The sequence below is a fragment of the Coffea arabica genome, chromosome 10e (genome assembly GCF_036785885.1).
Source record: "Coffea arabica cultivar ET-39 chromosome 10e, Coffea Arabica ET-39 HiFi, whole genome shotgun sequence".
Lineage (NCBI taxonomy): Eukaryota > Viridiplantae > Streptophyta > Magnoliopsida > Gentianales > Rubiaceae > Coffea > Coffea arabica.
Window position 1 is genome coordinate 2,444,522 of NC_092328.1, and position 17,405 is coordinate 2,461,926.

The following is a 17,405-nucleotide window of genomic DNA, read 5'->3' on the forward strand; positions in this document are numbered from 1 at the left end:
AATTTGATGAGTTGTCATCCTCTGATTCGTCGATTGGTGGTAGCCCTCCCAATTGCATATTAAATTGATGATGTGGCGAGTTTTGATTGGATGAAAAGTGATAGTCCTCTAATTGCACGTAGGATTGTGCTAAAATTTTGCTTCTTTCTTTTTTATCCAACAAATCACATTAACAAAAATTTTGGATTCCTTTTTTTTTTCCATCAAATCACATATAATTACCAATTCTTTGCAATTAATTGTTAATAACTAATTTAATGTCATGTTTTTTGTCATTCAACAAATCACGTTTAATTAACAATTTTTTTACAATTATTAGCAAAAAATTGACTTCTTTTTTCTGGTTGCCCAAAAAACCACCTTTAATTATCAAAATTTTTTCTGGCTGTCCAACAAATCACATCTAATTACCAAATTTTCGCAATTAAATGTTAATAACTAATTAATAATGTCAAGTTTTTGATCACCCAACAAATCATGTTTAATTAACAATTGTTTGGAATTATTAAAAAAATTGGCTTCTTTTTTTGTGGTTGCACAAAAAATGCATTTAATTATAAATTTTTTTCAAATGTCATAAAAAATGTCCTCTTTTATTTTGGGTTGTACAACAAATTATGTTTAATTAACAATTTTTTTACAATTATTAGCAAAAAATTGACTTCTTTTTTCTGGTTGCCCAAAAAACCACCTTTAATCATCAAAATTTTTTCTGGCTGTCCAACAAATCACATCTAATTACCAAATTTTCGCAATTAAATGTTAATAACTAATTAATAATGTCAAGTTTTTGATCACCCAACAAATCATGTTTAATTAACAATTGTTTGGAATTATTAAAAAAATTGGCTTCTTTTTTTGTGGTTGCACAAAAAATGCATTTAATTATAAATTTTTTTCAAATGTCATAAAAAATGTCCTCTTTTATTTTGGGTTGTACAACAAATTATGTTTAATTATCAATTTTTTGCAATTAATTGTTAATTAATTAACAATTTCACTTTCTATTGCCTAATAAATCACATTTAATTGCTAGTTTTTTGCAATTATTAACACTTTTTTTATGCTGCCAACTTTTGCAATCAATTGATAATTTTTTTATTTTTTTTGGAAGTGAATTGTCACTTTTTATTGCCTAGCAAATAACATTTAGTTTCCAGCTTTTTGTAATTATTAACGCTTTTTTTTGTTGCCAAATAAATCCCAATTATTTATCAATTTTTTTGCGATTAATTGTTAATCTACTTATTACCTTTGGAAGTCTTTTATATTGATAAAGAACTTTTTACCTTTGGAACTTTTTTTTGCATGTGGTTTGAGGATTTATGGGTTTTTTCCCTTTTTCCTTTTGATCAATCAAATGGCATCGTATGCTGATGGATCTTCAATCCTTTTTCTTCCGCTTCTCTCTCTCTCTCTCTCTCTCTCTCTCACTCTCACTCATAGTCAAACGCACAACTATCAGTCAGTGTCAAGAACTCTTGAAGACCGATCCCTATTGCTGTTATCCTCCAGACAAAATTTCATCTGCGTGAGACCTATAGTTCTCCTCTGAATTTTTGGCATTTGATTGTACTTGAAACAGGTTGTAATCTCAATTGGGGGGTCCAGATTTTTTTTCTTCTGATAGAGTTGATGGACGATGGGCTCAAGACTGCAAAGGGACTGGTAATCTTCCCCTTCTCCCTTTGTTGATTTCTCCCTCCTGTTCTCCTTCATCTCCCTCTCTCCATACCTCAAGTAATTATAGCTGATTTTTTCTATTTGTCTGCCATTTTGCCTGATATTTCCTTGGCTAAAAACAATCAATTCTTCCCCCTTCTTTTTTTTGGTCCTTTTCTGAAACAACGAGGAAGTGAAAGGTTAATATTTCATCTCCACTGTCTATATGAATTTGTAGAATACATATATGGTATTTTTCTTCCCCCGATTCATGTCTTTGTTTCATTTCAGTTTTATCATTAAATTTTTATTTTTAGTTTCAACAAAAAACTTTTAATATGGTCGGAGATGGTGAATGATTGATGATTAGCTGGCTTGTAGATATTTATTTACTTTATTTTTTTGTACCTACTTGGTGTTTTATTGTTCCATTTTTCTTTCTGTTTTTGCCTTTCTTGGATTTCTTCTGCAACATGGAGGAAAATGGCCACCCGTGAGAGACAACTGCTGAGGGGAAAAACGTAAGCTTTGTTTTATCATTCTAATTTATTTTTTCTTTAAGTTGCTCTTTTCAGAGCTCAAATGATGGTATACTTTTCTTTGGCCTTTGGTATTTTCAAACCTCATTCGAGTTTTCTTTTTAGTCATTTTTTTTGGTGTCTTTCATGCAGGTGTTTTGTTGATCTCCTGCTCAGAAAAGCAATCCATATGGTAAGCAAAAAGATTCACTTGTTTAAAATAGATTTCTTCATCTTCAAAATGTCTTTTTATTTGCTCCAGTTCTTCCGATTCCTTTTTCTTCATTGGGTTTTCAACATTTGAAGAATGAATAAATTTCTTCTCTGAGAATCAGGAACTTCCAGGTCACATTGGTCATTGGCCAAAACTTTGAGTTACAAAAGATCGTGTGATGCTATTCTTTTGATTGTTTTGTGTTGAAATTTTTTGTTTTAGTACATAAATTGTCTCTTGTTAAAACCTCTTGAATATTCGTTTTATGAACCTTAAGTGGATATTAAACTGAGTATCTTGAGCAATATATTTTTTTGTTACAATGGCAATCTAAATGGTTTTCCTATTTGTGGGTGGTTAAAGGTTTATCCAAGATGAGGATTCTCAAATATTACATTTTAAGCACCTGCTTGAAATAATAAGTTACTGTTTTAATAAAACACCTTGAATTTTCTATTCCTTGATCAAAAAATGAATTAAATTGCTACATAATTATAGTTTTGGCTCTTGAATCATAGACTACGATGTTTAATAGCTTTGAAATTCTTATTAGGAAAATCAGTTTTGGTTGACTTAAGTCTATATTTACAAAACATGATGTTCTTTTAGATTTGTAACATTTCAGTAAGATTAAGTCTGGAAAACTGAATCTTATGATAGCTTTTTTACTTGTAAAAATGAACTTAATTGAGGTAAGCCTAAACAGAAAGTTTTGTGAGAAACATGAAGACAGTATTCCAATTGATAGGTTCAAAAAGGTGAATGTGATGCAGACCTTCAATTTATGTTGAAGTTTTTTATGCAGGAAAGAACTTAAAGGAAGGGCATCTTACTTTTGAAGAAAATTTGGTAGAACTCCTAATTTGTTTTAACTGGGTAGATAATTTGTACTAAATATAACACATTTAGATGTTCAAATATGGGGACAAAATGCCTCTACTTTGAGATAAATGGCATACAATTCTTCCTAGAATTTGAGAATACAACCACTTCTTTAACACATCCAACTATTTTTTGAGAGGTATTCTGGAGTCATCTTACCTCAGATTTTTTATGAGAAAAATTGACAGAAAGACCTCAGAGCCATCTCTCTCCTATCTTCTGTGTCAAAAAAAAATCTCTCCCATCTTCTTTCTGTGCAAAAAGTTATTGTTTTCCTCTTTCCTGGCCAGTTAAAGTACTGGGAGTTACAAAACCAGAGGCCTTCCCTCAAATTCCTGTATCTGCAATAGAGGAGTTTGGCTCAATGCTGACAAGACTAATCAATTCCCATCAAATAATTTTCCATATCTCAATCCCCTCCAACTCAAAACTTCTATTTGAAAAGTCCCCCTTCTGTTCTTATCTTTCTTTCTTTTTCTCTGAAAACTGCTGGCTTCTCCACTCTTGTTCTATGTATACTTTTTTCTCTTGATTAAAATTTACTTTATTCTCTAATAAGTTTTATATGTTTGGTACAGGTTGAGGAATGGGGATTTTATACCAAGTATGAATGATTGGAAATTCTTTGATCAAGTAAATACTTTTAGGATCTCTGTTTTTCTTTTTTTTTTTTCTTTCTTTTTACCAGAAGTCAACTGTAATCTTCTCCTATCTTTACTCCTCTTTCATAGATGTTCAGGAAATGGACTATGAAGAGGACAGTCTGCCTCTTATTGAAGTATTTCCTAAAATTCCAGTGTAAGTCATGATTAAGAGGCTGTCATGTCTTTTTAAGCAACTCCATTCAGTAATTATTCTTACTTAAGATCCAATATTTTATGCTTTCACTTTTTTGCATTGAAACTTGTGATTATTTCCTTATATGAAATGGTTTAATTTCTTTCTTCTTTTTTCATGTTCATAGAAATTTTTGTTTTCCAGTTGATATTGCCAATAACTCTTTATAAGTAAAAAATTCAAAGTAAGAGAGTGTGGATTGGCTGTTTCTGTTAAACTCTCTTAGTTAGTTGGTAATGATTTTGTCATTTTTTTTCTTTTTGCAGCCAACTAATGCATTTTTTGGACAACTTTTTATAGCTCGGGTGAGTGGAATTCCATCTTGGGGCCTTTTTTCCTTGGATTTAGATCAAAATTGTTTGATTAACGACTAGAATGTCATGTTTACTTTGCTAAGCAACGTAATTTATTCAATGCTTGGGGTTAAATTCTAGGGTGTTAATGGTTGAAGTAGTTAAATTTCAAACCATGTAAGGTTTGTGAACCATTAAATGAAAATATTGAATTCTTGAAAGGGTTGTGAAATCAAAAGGGTCTTACTCAGAAAGGAGAGGAAAATTTGTGATATTAATCTACATATCATCTTGTTTCATGTAACTATAGACTTTTATTTTAATGTAAAAAAAGCAAGGAAAAAATGGTGGGTTGTATATTTCATTTGCAATTGTTAATAATGTTGAAGAATATGGAGAATAATTTTCTCTAAATCATTCTAATGTTGTTACCATGAGGTTGTTTTAATTATATTCTTCATCTGGCCGATGCTTGTTTACACTAAATTTTTGTTAGATGGAGGAAGAACGAAATAAGGAGGCTACTTTTCTTATTTCAGCCTTCAAGGTATGTGCAGGAGTTATCGTTTCAGTGTTTTTGTTCTCTCTTTGCTTTCTTTTTTTTTTCAAATTTATTTAGCAGTTTATTCTTTGCACAACTATTGATGGATTTTGGGTAAGTCATTGGAGGCTGTTTATGGATTTCAAGGTGAAGAAGTGGATAAAGAATCTAAACTGACACCTTATGGTGAAAAAATTAGTCGAGGTATGTGGTGATGGAAATATAACAATTAGCCTGGCACTATTATCTTTGAGCTACTGGAAGATGATCAATGTGGTTATTTACAAACTAAAATTGAAGGATATAGCAGTCCAAATACCAAGTCAAACCCTTTACAAGACCCTCGAACCAGCTTTGGATTCAGAACGGAAGTCATGGTTTTCTTTTGAATTGATGTAGTTCAGAATTTGAGTTAAATAGGTACTTATTTACCTTATGCATCTTATGCTATCCTCGGTTACTTGTTACTTTTTCTAAAGAAACTTAACTGATACAAATTCCCCAATTTATTCGACCAAAAAAATTTTTTGCTTTTGTTTTTAATTGGACCTATAATACAAATTTCCCAATTTAATCGAGATCTAAGAATTGTTACATTGCAGCCCTGTTTCTATTTCGAAAAAGCATATTTGTGGAAGCCTTATGGAATTGTATTAATAATTTCTGCATTAAAAGCTTTCAGTTGATCTTGACTTTACTGATTGGTCCAAGATTGCATGTAATGATCTTATGCCTTTTTTTAATGAAGATGACGTGATCCATGGGAACTTCAACTTGCTATTTCATTGATAGTTTAAATAGTTCATATCAAGTTGGTCAGTGGTTTACATTTTTTCTTAGTTTTAGGTATTCCTGTTAACTTGATTTTTTCTTGAACTCCAAGTCATCCTGTCCGCTCATTGCCTTTCCATTAAATGATGGAAACCACATGGATGACTTGATTGTGCTTGTTTCCAAATAATGTATAGGTATTACTGCCATTCTTGATGAATAGCAAGTCTTTGCCTAAATTCAACATCTTTTGGTTGAGGACTACATGTGCTGAACCCTCTTAGGATCATTTGTTTTCATCCCTCAAATTTCTAAATTCCTTTGCATTTCCTTTACTGGTTGTTTTTTGAATAATCACTTGTTGCTATCAATCATATAGTACTTACTAAATTTGCTTTTGAAATTTTGGGAAGAAAAGTGAGGAAGTTGATGAACTGCTTGAGTTGGCCGACTACTACAAGACTTTTCTCATGAATTCTTATCAAGAAGCAACGTATGGTTTTGCAACCACAAACAGTGTGGATATGAACTATTTTACTATTTGCTATCATTTATCTTTCCCTGGTATAGTGATCAATAATTGTGACATCGATTGGCCTCTTTACTTAATCAATAATTTCTTTTTCGTATTTGTTTCCCATGGAAATGTTAGTTCTTTCATTTTTATTTCTCAAATTTCAATATTTTTGGCTTCAAAACTTATCACATATTTCGTTTCTATTTTTATATGGTGTCATTCTTAATTTTGTCTAATGTGTAAAGTTTTGGTTTCAACATACAAGAGCTTAGGGGCTGCTTGGTTAAAGGGTTTGGGAATCAAATAATGGAATGAACCCCTTATTTGTTGCTTGGGTTAAGTCTATTGGAATGCAATTTCTGGAATCATTTCTAAAAAATCGGACTTTCACCATTCCTGAGTAAATTGGGAGGTTTTGGACAAAACCCTCAACTCATTCCCGAGCAAAAACATTTATGACGAACCTACCCTCTTTTTTTCTTCATTACACGCCGCACCTTCTGTTCTTCTTCTTCATCAGATTTTCTACCTCTTCTACTTCACCGGTTGGACAACCATAAAGATCAGTGGCTTTTGACTCTCCTTGGACAACGAATTCTAGAGTTGAAGAGTCTTCTACTACGGTGAATTCCTTGATCCCAGGTTAGTAGATTACAAACTCCCTTGCCTCTGCAATTTTCTTTTCGTATGCAAGCTTTTCTCTTTCTTCTTCTCTGTTTTTTCAGGCTACTCACTGGGTAGCTGAAAATAAAGAAGAAAAGAAGGGAATCTGATACAATAACACTAACTGGACCAAAATTGGTTGTAATACATGTATTTTAATTCACTTACTTCAACAAATACATTATTTTGTTCTTTTTTTTGGTGAGATAAATGTTAATGTCACTAGATTTGTCATTTTTATGGTTTTAATGTGTTTTCTTGGATTACGCATTCAATGGAGGTCAATCAATTCTTGATCTTTTGGTTATTTGATCCGTGAATACTGGTATAGTTTGGGTGGGTTTCTACATGCCCTGTACCTGTTTGTAAAATTGTCTGCTTGAATAGCTTTCAGTTTCATAGTTATTCGTACATTAGGATTTCAAGTTTCAACCATCAATTTCATTTGTTTATGCTTATTTATATCTATACATCATTGTGTTTACGGATGTATGATGCATGTCTAGGCCCTTTTAATAAGATCAATTGATGTTTAATGCATTTGAAGATTTTGATGCCGTAATCTAGTTTGGTGAATACTTACGTTTGGTTGTCATATTGTTATGTAGACAAAGATGCCACGTTTGCCTATTGAAAACAGAAGACGCAAAAAATATCTAGGGCAAAGCCAGATTTTATCAGGAATGATAATGGTTGTTATTGCACTGTTTATGATGTGGTACCAGTTAATATTCATACATCTCAAAAGTAGAAGACGCCTAATAAAATCAAAAGAAGAAAAAGTCACTGAGCGCATGCAACACTTATTCAATTTGACTAGGGAGAGTGATGCTTATTGTATTAGCGAACTTCGTATGGATAGACGAACATTTGGGATATTATGTGAAATGATTAGAGACACTGGAGGTTTGAAAGCTACAAGAAACATGTCAATAGAAGAAATTGTTGCCATGTTTGTATATGTTTTGGCTCACCACAAGAAAAGTAGAACAATTTGTGGTCTATTTTGGAGAAGTAGAGAAACGGTGAGTCTTCAATTTAATCTTTGCCTCCTAGCAGTTTTGAAATTGCATACTATATTACTTAAGAAGCCTGAGCCTATTACCGAAGATTGCACAGATGAGAGATGGAAATGTTTTAAGGTAATTCAAATATTAAAATACAATCATTTAATAAAATGTATGTTTTCATCTAAACTATCCAATATAGACATTTTAACTCATTTATATTTTTTATTTTTGTTAAAATAGAATTGTTTAGGTGCCTTAGATGGGACATTAATAGATGTGACACCACCCACTGAACAAAAATCAAGATACCGAACGAGAAAAGGAAGTATTGCAACGAATGTATTAGGGGTTTGTTCTCCTAATATGCAATTTATCTATGTCTTGCCTGGTTGGGAAGGTTCGGCACATGATGGTCGTGTGCTTCGAAATGCTATCTCTAGACCAAATGGTCTTAGAGTCCCACAAGGTAAACATATATTGCAGTATTCAATACCATTCAATCAATTTTTTTTCGAAAATAAGGTAGTCTAGTATTAATTTGTACATGATTGAATTTTGAAGGTTGTTATTACTTGGTGGATGCTGGATATTGTAATGCTGATGGATTTCTTGCCCCTTATCGAGGGCAAAGATATCACCTTAATGAATTCAATGGTTATCGACCACAAAGACCAGAGGAATATTTCAACATGAAACATTCTAAAGCTAGAAATATCATAGAAAGATGTTTTGGATTGCTAAAAGGAAGGTGGAAGATTCTAGCATCCCCTTCATTTTTTCCAATTCAAACACAAGTGCGAATAATTATGGCATGTTGTCTGCTGCACAACTTGATAAGGAAGTTCATGACTTTTGATCCACAAGAATTACTACAAAGTGAATAAAATGAAAGTGAAGATGAAGACAGTGATGAAGAAGTAGAGTGCATATCCACTATTTTGCCAAGTAATCAATGGGCAAATTTTAGAAATAATTTAGCACATGAAATGTTTGACAATTGGAGGGCTGGACTTAGTATTTAGCTATGAATGGATGTTTAGCTCTTAGACTCATTAAATTTGGATTGACATTTGATGTACTCTTGTAGTGGATTTGTGAATTAGATTGACACTTGATGTATGTTCTTTTAAATTTGGATTGACTTTTAATTGTATGTTCTTTTATGTGTTTTGTTATATTATAAATTTCAGTTATATGCTATTGAGTATCAAAATTAATTGATATATATGGGTTGACTTCTAAATGATAGGATGGAAAATGATGAAATTGTACGTGGAAGAGGGAAAAATAAATATTTTTGGACTGGTGAAAAGGTAAAATTGCTCATAGAATCATTGCAAGAGTTGGCTTGTGATCCAATGTGGAAATCAGATGGAGGATTTAAAAATAATTATATGAGTGAATTGCTTAAAATTATCTTGCGTAAACAACCTGCTTTTACCAAACAAGTCAGCCCACATATTGAATCAAAAGTTAAGTGGCTGAAAAATAGGTTCCATGCAATTGTTGAAATGTGCAAAGAAAGTGGTTGTAGTTGGAATGATGCTGAGAAAAAGATTTCTTGTGAAAAACAGTGGTATGATGATTGGTGCAAGGTAAGAAATTGATTACTTTTTACATTCTGATATGTTCTTTTTCAACCTTTTATTAAGATTATCATTTATCTTTCTATTCTATCTCTAGACTCATAAGGATGCGAAGGGCCTTTGGGATGTCAAATTTTCATATTTAGGAGATCTTGAAATTGTATATGGAAGAGACAGAGCCACTGGAAATGTTGCTGAAGATTTTGCACAAGCTGTCCAAGATATGGAAGATGTTCAAAATTTGGAGGAAGGACATGAAGGACTTGATACTATGTCAAACTCGGATAATGATAAGGTAGAAGAAGATGAAGTAAATTCCATAGAGCAATCAACTCAACCAAGCTCAACAAGTACAAGAAATTCCAAGAAACAAAAGAAACAATCCCCTCCCATTGCAAATGTGTCAAAAAAAATGAAATCTGCATCAACAACAAGGGGTGATCTTGATGCATCATTGCAACTTCTCACCAGCAAATTTGGAGATTTCGTGGAGGGAATTCAAGCTAATTTCACAACTATGGCAGCAGCCATGTCAAATGAGGATAAACGTGAGCAATTGGTCTCCGATAGAAGAGATCAAGTTGTTGCTGAGTTAATGAAACTTGCTTTACCGAGTGGAGATGTAATGAATGCAGCCGACATACTTTCGGAGCAGATTTCCAAGCTTCATGTGTTCTACAATCTTCCTGCAGAAATGAAACGACAATATGTAATTAACCTCCTTTATCCTCCATCTACTCGCTGAAGTAAAATTATTGTTAGCTGGAAAGTGATGATTTGATGGCAATTTCTTTTTGTTATGGTGATTGTTAGATGGTTATATGATTAGTCTTTTGAAGATTGTGGACATTGAGTGGCACTCTCGACTGGATTAGACAATTGACTTGTATTTGGTATGGTTAGCTTTTGTGATTTGAGTCTCATTCTTTTGTTCATATATGTAAGGAGAGATATATTTCATATCATTATCTAATATAGGAACCACAAATGACTTGTTAATGGAGTAAATTTCCAAAAAGAACGAGTTTTTAAACTAACTTCCTAAAGGCTGGCAATTTTTGAGTCTCTTCCCCAAGGGTGAAAAACACATTCAAGAAATGTGTTCTTCCAAATAAAAATGCAACTTTCAAATACGTTATTTTAATTTTCGTAAATTTGTTTAAATATAAAAAATTGGTTAAATAGCGTATTAAATACAAAACCTGCTAATTTCCCATAAAGAGCTGGTATCTTATGAGTAATTTCTTTTTTTTTTAACTTTCACATATTTCATTTATGTTAAATACAAAACATACTAGTTTTCCTTTGGGCGCTATTTAATCAATTTTTTCCATAAAGAATTGGTATGTTTTCCATAAATAGTTGGTACAAAACATACTACAAAACCTGTCAGTTTCCTTTAAAGAGCTGGTATCTTATGGGCAATTTTGTTTTTTTAACTTTCACATATTTAATTTATGTTAAATACAAAACATACTAGTTTTCCTTTGGGCACTATTTAATCAATTTTTTCCATAAAGCTGGTACAAAACCTGCCAGTTTTCCATAAAGAGCTGGTATCTTATGGGCTATTTAACCAATTTTTCATATTTAAATAAATTTCCAAAACATAAAATAACGTATTTGAAAGTTGCGTTTTTATTTGGAAGAACACATTCCTTGGATGCATTTTTCACCCTTTGGGAAGAGACTAAAAAATCGTCACCTTTTGGGTGATTGTTTAAAAACTCTTTTTTTTGGGAATTTACTCCTTGTTAATGCAGCCACTATATTTATTTTCTGGTATTAATTTTTTTATTATTTATGATTTTCTTATGTTTTATCAAAAAGTTAATAGCTATTGTAGTTACAATTATGAAAATGTTAATTTGTCGTATGTGTAATTCTTTTGTTTTAGAAGAATTGTTATATCAGGGGTAAATTTGGAATTTAATTGCATTTTATTCCGAAACACTCATCAAACCAAGCATCAGGAATTGGAATAATGCTAATTCCAATGTGTGAACCAAGCAAGATATTGGAATGAAAAGTTTTAATTCCAAAACCAGAGTCTATGATTCCAATTACAATTTCAATTCCTAAACTTGAACCAAGCGCCCCCTTAATTTACAGTTGATTTTGACACATACAAGACCATGACAATAAAGAACGTTATCACCATTGCATGTGCATATCAAGCATAGCTACTAGCAAATTGCATATTTTATGGCGGAGAAAGTAGTTTTTATTTGCTTCCTGTTGGGCCAATTCTAACTCAATTTATACTGTAATATTATATTGCTTTTAGTTCCATCATAGTAGTTCATTTATTACTCTGTCCAGATTATATCCTTAATGATACATAAAATTCATATGGCTTAAACATAAAATTGCATTACCTCTAGTGCAGGATAAAAACATGGGAATAGGAGATTATTCGAATAAGCTCTAGGAAGAGGAAGACAAATGAACTCTTGAACAATATTCGGCATTGTAAAGAGATTGAGAAATGCAAGCTTGAACCATAGTTAGTAAACACTTAGTATCCAATTATGCATACAACTTGTAATAATTTATAGAAGTTTTTTTTTAACTGTATTATTTATTAATAAACTTGGCCTTGACTCAACATATTTGGCAAATATAGTTTTATAACTTATTTTAGTCATTACTCCTAATTATGGATTATCTATTTGATTTAAAAAAAACTATTACAATGGGCTTTACCCTGGGCATTTTACCTATTAATTTCACACCGCGCGAATGCGCGGTGATCCCCTCCTAGTTCTCGCAAAAGAGTGAGTAAAGAGCCAAGAAGAGAACTCTGAGTAGAAAGTGTTGTTCATAGAGACGTGTAGGAAAAACGAAACCCATATCTTCCATACCTGCATTTTGTCAGCTTCTGGTGTTTATTATATACTAGCAAGTATTTTGACCCGTGTCATACACGGGATTATATTTCAAATCAAAATAATATTATATATATTTATATATAGACTAAAAATTTTAAAGAAATGTATGCTTAATATGTTGAAAAAATTTTAATTTATAATGATTTACATGATAGAGGAATTGTTAACACATTTAAGGAAATGGTTAGGTTGGGTGATAAGGTGAGAAGAGTTTTCTAAAAAAAAAATCAATTTATCAGTATCCGACAAAATATATTATGTTATACTCATATATCAAAACTTATAATATAAAAAAAATAAATTATAACCAATTTATTTTCTTCCATTTTTAGAAAAAAAAAATTTCTCCTATCTTGTACCGCTAAAATTATTGACTACATTTAGATTAGCATTTTTCATAAATTTTAACGTATATTTTAAAAAAAAATCTCAGTAATATATGTTTTTAGAGTTCTCAAAATTATTAAAAATCACCATCATTTCCCTCTTCTCTTATCTGCCAGTTAGTTATGAGACGCCTCCTATGACTTGCATGACTTCCGTATCTTCTATCATTGTACCACTCTCTCTATTTTTTTTTTTTTTTGTCATCTTTGTCATATCACCGCTATCCCCTTTCTTCTTCTCTCCATTTTCCACGCCGATCCTTGTAACCCACATTTCTTCTTCAGCCTTTCTCGCCACTTTTCAACTTCTTACCATTTTCTTCCCTCTTTCCTCCTCCCATACTCAACCTCTAAATTCATATCCCTCCGACCCAATATATTAAACTTTACCTATCATAAAGAAAATATAAAATTGAAAATTGATTACAATGGTTGCAATTATTAGTATCTAAAAATGGAAATGAAAAACTGATAATATCTATAATATCCTCAAATACTACAATCAATGTGTGTGTGTATATATATATATATATATATTTAACATAGCAAATACATATTTACATATGAAGACAGCAATAAGAATACATAAAATAATTAATGATATCAAAAGTTATCCTTAGTGTTTGGGTTTGGCGCTCTTATTCAAATCTAATCAGGGTCCAACTTGGGGCAGATATATACAAATTAAGTAATATTTTATGGTCAAATGGTCTATATTTTTCTCTTAAACTATAATATTTACTTTTTAAAAAAATTTTGGTAGAATTGGTGTTGTTGTTATCATTATTTTTATCAAAAATGAATATTTGAATATTTCAAAAAAAATTTCCACGTTTAAAAGCCAATAGTACTTTGTTTTTTGTTTAGTGATTTCATAATTTAGATTTCATGAATGGTACCATTCTTGATTTTTTAAATCCACAGCATTATTTCTTTTTTGTTTTCTATTTAATTTTGCTCTTTTACTTAGGATTACTAAGTTAAAAGATAAAACATTATTATTTACTTTTTTTTTACTTTTACTAAATTTGGCAATGTTTTCTCTTTATTTACCTTCCCACTAATAAACTTCAAACCAAATTCCTATATAAATGGAGCCATTTCTTACGTATTTAAATTAGAAAGGCATGGAAGCCACTTCTTACTTAGGAAAATGTTATTTGCACTCCATTTTTTATTATTTGAAATTTCACCATTTGTTTTATCATATAGTCTAATTAATGAAAACTATATGATCAAAATGATTATTGAAGTGTGCATAACAAAAATGGAATGTAAATAATCTTACTTATTTAAATTAATAAGAAAGCATGAAAGAATGTTATATTTGTTATCTCTTGTTATAGTCCTATAGAAGTTTTAATTGGAGTAGAATCATAAATAATACAAGGCAATTGGAAAGGGTTGAAGTTCAAATAGGATAACATGTACATTAACCAACAATTTGAAATGGAATGATTTTAAAAAGTAACCAACAATTTCAAATGTGAAGAGTAGACATAGAAGAAGAGGAATATATTTTATAAATTAAATTAAATGTGAAATGTTAGAAAAATGGAATTGATAGTGAGAAGACATATGGATGCTTGTTGCTAAAAATCCCTTTTCAAATTTATATAGATATAGATGCCTTTAATCTACTTTTCTTTATCGTGTTTAATTTTCCTTTCTTTTTCTTTTCCCCTGCATTTCGTGTTTGTACAAGAAGCTTGAGAAAAGCAGCTTCATAACGTGCGCCAGCACTTCCAAACTCCAAAATGCGTACCCAATCATGCATACTTGATTGTGGAAACCATGCACCGGTCCTGCAGTCAATCTCATTTACGAATGCTTTAATTCTCCTCCATACATAAATGCTACTATACTTAGGATGAAACCAATTCGAAATCTTAACTGAGAAACGTCTAAAGCAAAGCTTTGTTCTAATATGATACATAGAAAAGCAATCAAATTAAAACACAAAACACCCAAAGTACTAGACATAGAAGTAAAACTTAGACTACTATTACCATAGAAGTAAAACTTAGACAACATAGAAGTAATTATTTGTCATTAAAAAGGTTCAAGTAGTACTTATCACTAATCTGTTTGCTTCCCGAAACCTGCAAAGAACAATAAAACCTACTAAACCAAGGACTTCCAGATACCGACAACTTGGCAGACTGAATTATAGGATGAACCCCCACAACTCAATGCCGTGTCTGCTTTTTCTTTCAGCTGTTTGGCTCTACGCCTCATCACCTTACCTTCTTCACCTTCCATTATCAACCTCACCACTCTCTCAATCTCCTCTCTTCCAACCACCTTCTTCCCCGGCTGCACCACCGGCTTCACGGCAACGCCCACCCCTTCCTCAAGAAGGGTTGCATTCATTCTCTGCTCTGCGTAAAGGGGCCAAGCAAGAATAGGCACCCCATGAGACAAACTCTCCAAAGAAGAGTTCCAACCGCAGTGCGACAAAAATGCTCCACTAGATGAATGTCCAAGAATCGCAGCTTGCGGAACCCAAGAGTGCACAATAAGCCCCACGCCCTGTGTCCTCTCCGCAAATCCTTCAGGCAAGTAGGTTGAAGGGTCGTTTTGGTCACCTCCCACGTTGAAAAATGCTGCAGAAGCGCTAGCATCTGAAGGATTACGCGCCACAAGAATGAACCTTTGCTCACTCATCTCCAGGCCCCACGCTAGCTCAGTCAGTTGTTCACTTGTTAGCGTTCCACCGCTACCAAAGGCCACGAACAAAACAGAATCCGCGGGTTGGTTATCGAGCCATGTAAAAATTCTGGCATCTTTATCCGTGATGAATTCATCTGGTTTGATCAACGGGCCGATTGGATAAACCGGTGGAGCTTGTACGGTTTTGTAATACTCGTGTTCTCTCACTGCTTTGAGGGATAAAGGTTCAAGATCCTCCCAGCTATTCTCCAGAATACCATCAACAAGAGCCAACCTGCTCATGTGAAACAAAAACCATTTATATTCATCAATCTTGCGGTTCCTTACCTGGTCCAGGAGGTCCTCAATCCGTTGGGGCCGAGTACCAGGGACCTTGATGGGCTCTAGAAGGTCCACGTACTCGCCTTCGACTTCACGGTCAAGGGTGGGAAGGTACAGTGAAAATGCTAGCAAACCTGCTGACGCAGTGTAAAATGAATACACTGAAATAGAGAGCTCTCTGGCTACCTCGATAGCTTGGCTAGTAAAGAGGTCGACAATGAGAACCTTTGGTTTTACCTCAACCAAAATGGACCTAAGAGGTTTCAAGGATTCTTGGACGGTGAGGCATCCGCGGGAGAGGACTAAGGTGTTCTCGTTGATAACGTTTGACATGTCAACCGGAGGAATGTTGACAATGCAGATGCCGGCGGGAATATCGGGAGACTGGAAAAGTTGGGTCTGGGCCGCCGAGGCATCGGCGGTGATGACGAGGAAGCTAACTGGAATGCCGTGGTTTGTCACCAGGCGTTTAGCAAACTCGAAGAGTGGGGTAATATGTCCCATTCCTGGGCTGGGGAGCAAGGCTATGTGTGGTTTGACTTCCTTGGAGACCACCATAGTTATTACAAGCTTGTGATCAGGTGAAGTGAGGTTTGATTGGAGATGGGAAGATGAAGGCTAAGACGAGGCAAAAAGACAAAAAAACTTGATGATGTTCAGATGGTTGGTTGATTGGAGAGCGGAAACTTTAATGTCTCTATTTATAGAGATCGCAATACTCGAAGACCCTTCCAGGCTGTTCAGTCCTGGGATGAACGTACTCCCTCCGTCACATTTGATAGTCTTATTTTTCTTTTTCGTTTGTCTCAAATTATAATTCACTTTCCCATTAAGATATGTAGTAATCTTTCAAATTATCTAAAATATTCTTATTAAATATCTTGTTATTAATACACTGGTATTAACTACTAACCCACTACATTGAATACATTGAGTTTTTTCAATACTAACCCATTAGCTGTAACTGATATTAATTAGCACTCTTCGTGATTAGCATAAGGGTATTTTAGGAAATTATTAATCTAAATTTATGTTTCCAACCAAATTAATTACACTTTCTTAATCTGTGTGAAAAAAAATCAAGACTAATAAAATGGGACGGAGGGAGTAGTTTTTTAGTGTAAGGTGAGAGGGTTTGAAATCAAAACCTTTTATTTACGCTGTCTCTTCTTTCAAACCATTCAACCAATCCTCTCTCTAGGAGATGAGATGAATGTAGTTGATTTTTCTTTGCCGTGCATCATAATTTGGAATTTTTATTATTACTTGAGAAAGTGATAGATATCAGCAGTAATTTTGGGAAGCTAACCGTGCTTACTTTTTGGCTTATGGGCAGGAGGACATTTACCTACTTGTTCTTTTACATTAATTAGTTGAGAACTAGACTAATTGAGGGATGATCTACAATCAGCCTTGTTTAAATTGCATTTTTGGTGGAAAAGTTTTTTTGGATTTTCTTGATGAATATTCCTCGCAACACAATTTTCAATTATTTTCTTACATCACGCAGCGTTGGCTTTTTACATAAAATACTTAAAGATTTCCAAAAAGACAAAAAAAAGGAAAAAAAATCCAAAAAAGTACTAAGAATGCATGGCAAGTAAAGTTGCAAACGAACCGAACCACTCGCAAGCAGAGTC

General features: G+C 32.9%; 2 protein-coding genes across 10 annotated transcripts; one reads left to right on the forward strand and one right to left on the reverse strand.

Moving 5' to 3' along the window:
- Window positions 1-1,303: 1,303 nt before the first annotated feature.
- Window positions 1,304-10,459, forward strand: LOC113712083 (protein ALP1-like). Of its 9 annotated transcripts, none has more exons than XM_072068134.1 (9): window positions 1,304-1,668; window positions 2,142-2,183; window positions 2,334-2,373; window positions 3,855-3,909; window positions 4,008-4,074; window positions 4,380-4,418; window positions 4,903-8,040; window positions 8,149-8,374; window positions 8,470-10,342. In XM_072068134.1, the coding sequence occupies exons 7-9, from the start codon at window positions 7,513-7,515 to the stop codon at window positions 8,790-8,792; spliced, it is 1,077 nt and encodes a 358-aa protein (XP_071924235.1). In that variant the 5' UTR covers window positions 1,304-1,668; window positions 2,142-2,183; window positions 2,334-2,373; window positions 3,855-3,909; window positions 4,008-4,074; window positions 4,380-4,418; window positions 4,903-7,512; the 3' UTR covers window positions 8,793-10,342. The 9 variants fall into 9 exon arrangements, 8 of the variants coding, with proteins under 8 accessions (XP_071924235.1, XP_071924241.1, XP_071924239.1 ...); XM_072068138.1 differs by lacking the exon at window positions 1,304-1,668 and having other exon boundaries at window positions 1,677-2,183; window positions 4,903-6,877; window positions 8,470-9,503; window positions 9,592-10,459; XM_072068135.1 differs by lacking the exon at window positions 1,304-1,668 and having other exon boundaries at window positions 1,677-2,183; window positions 4,903-4,953; window positions 5,095-8,040.
- A 4,177-nt stretch (window positions 10,460-14,636) lies between these two features.
- LOC113712867 (anthocyanidin 3-O-glucosyltransferase 5) lies at window positions 14,637-16,444 on the reverse strand. Its single transcript, XM_027236468.2, has one exon. It carries the CDS (start codon window positions 16,321-16,323, stop codon window positions 14,896-14,898), a length of 1,428 nt encoding a protein of 475 aa, XP_027092269.1. The 5' UTR covers window positions 16,324-16,444; the 3' UTR covers window positions 14,637-14,895.
- Between the last annotated feature and the right edge of the window lie 961 nt (window positions 16,445-17,405).

Bases quoted from the DNA above. Each gene is read 5' to 3' on its own strand.
- LOC113712867 (XM_027236468.2), bottom strand. From the start codon at position 16,323: ATGGTGGTCTCCAAGGAAGTCAAACCACACATAGCCTTGCTCCCCAGC.
- LOC113712083 (XM_072068134.1), top strand. From the start codon at position 7,513: ATGCCACGTTTGCCTATTGAAAACAGAAGACGCAAAAAATATCTAGGG. The intron at 8,041-8,148 runs GTAATTCAAATA...TTGTTAAAATAG, and splicing joins AGAGATGGAAATGTTTTAAG to AATTGTTTAGGTGCCTTAGA. The intron at 8,375-8,469 runs GTAAACATATAT...TGAATTTTGAAG, and splicing joins TGGTCTTAGAGTCCCACAAG to GTTGTTATTACTTGGTGGAT.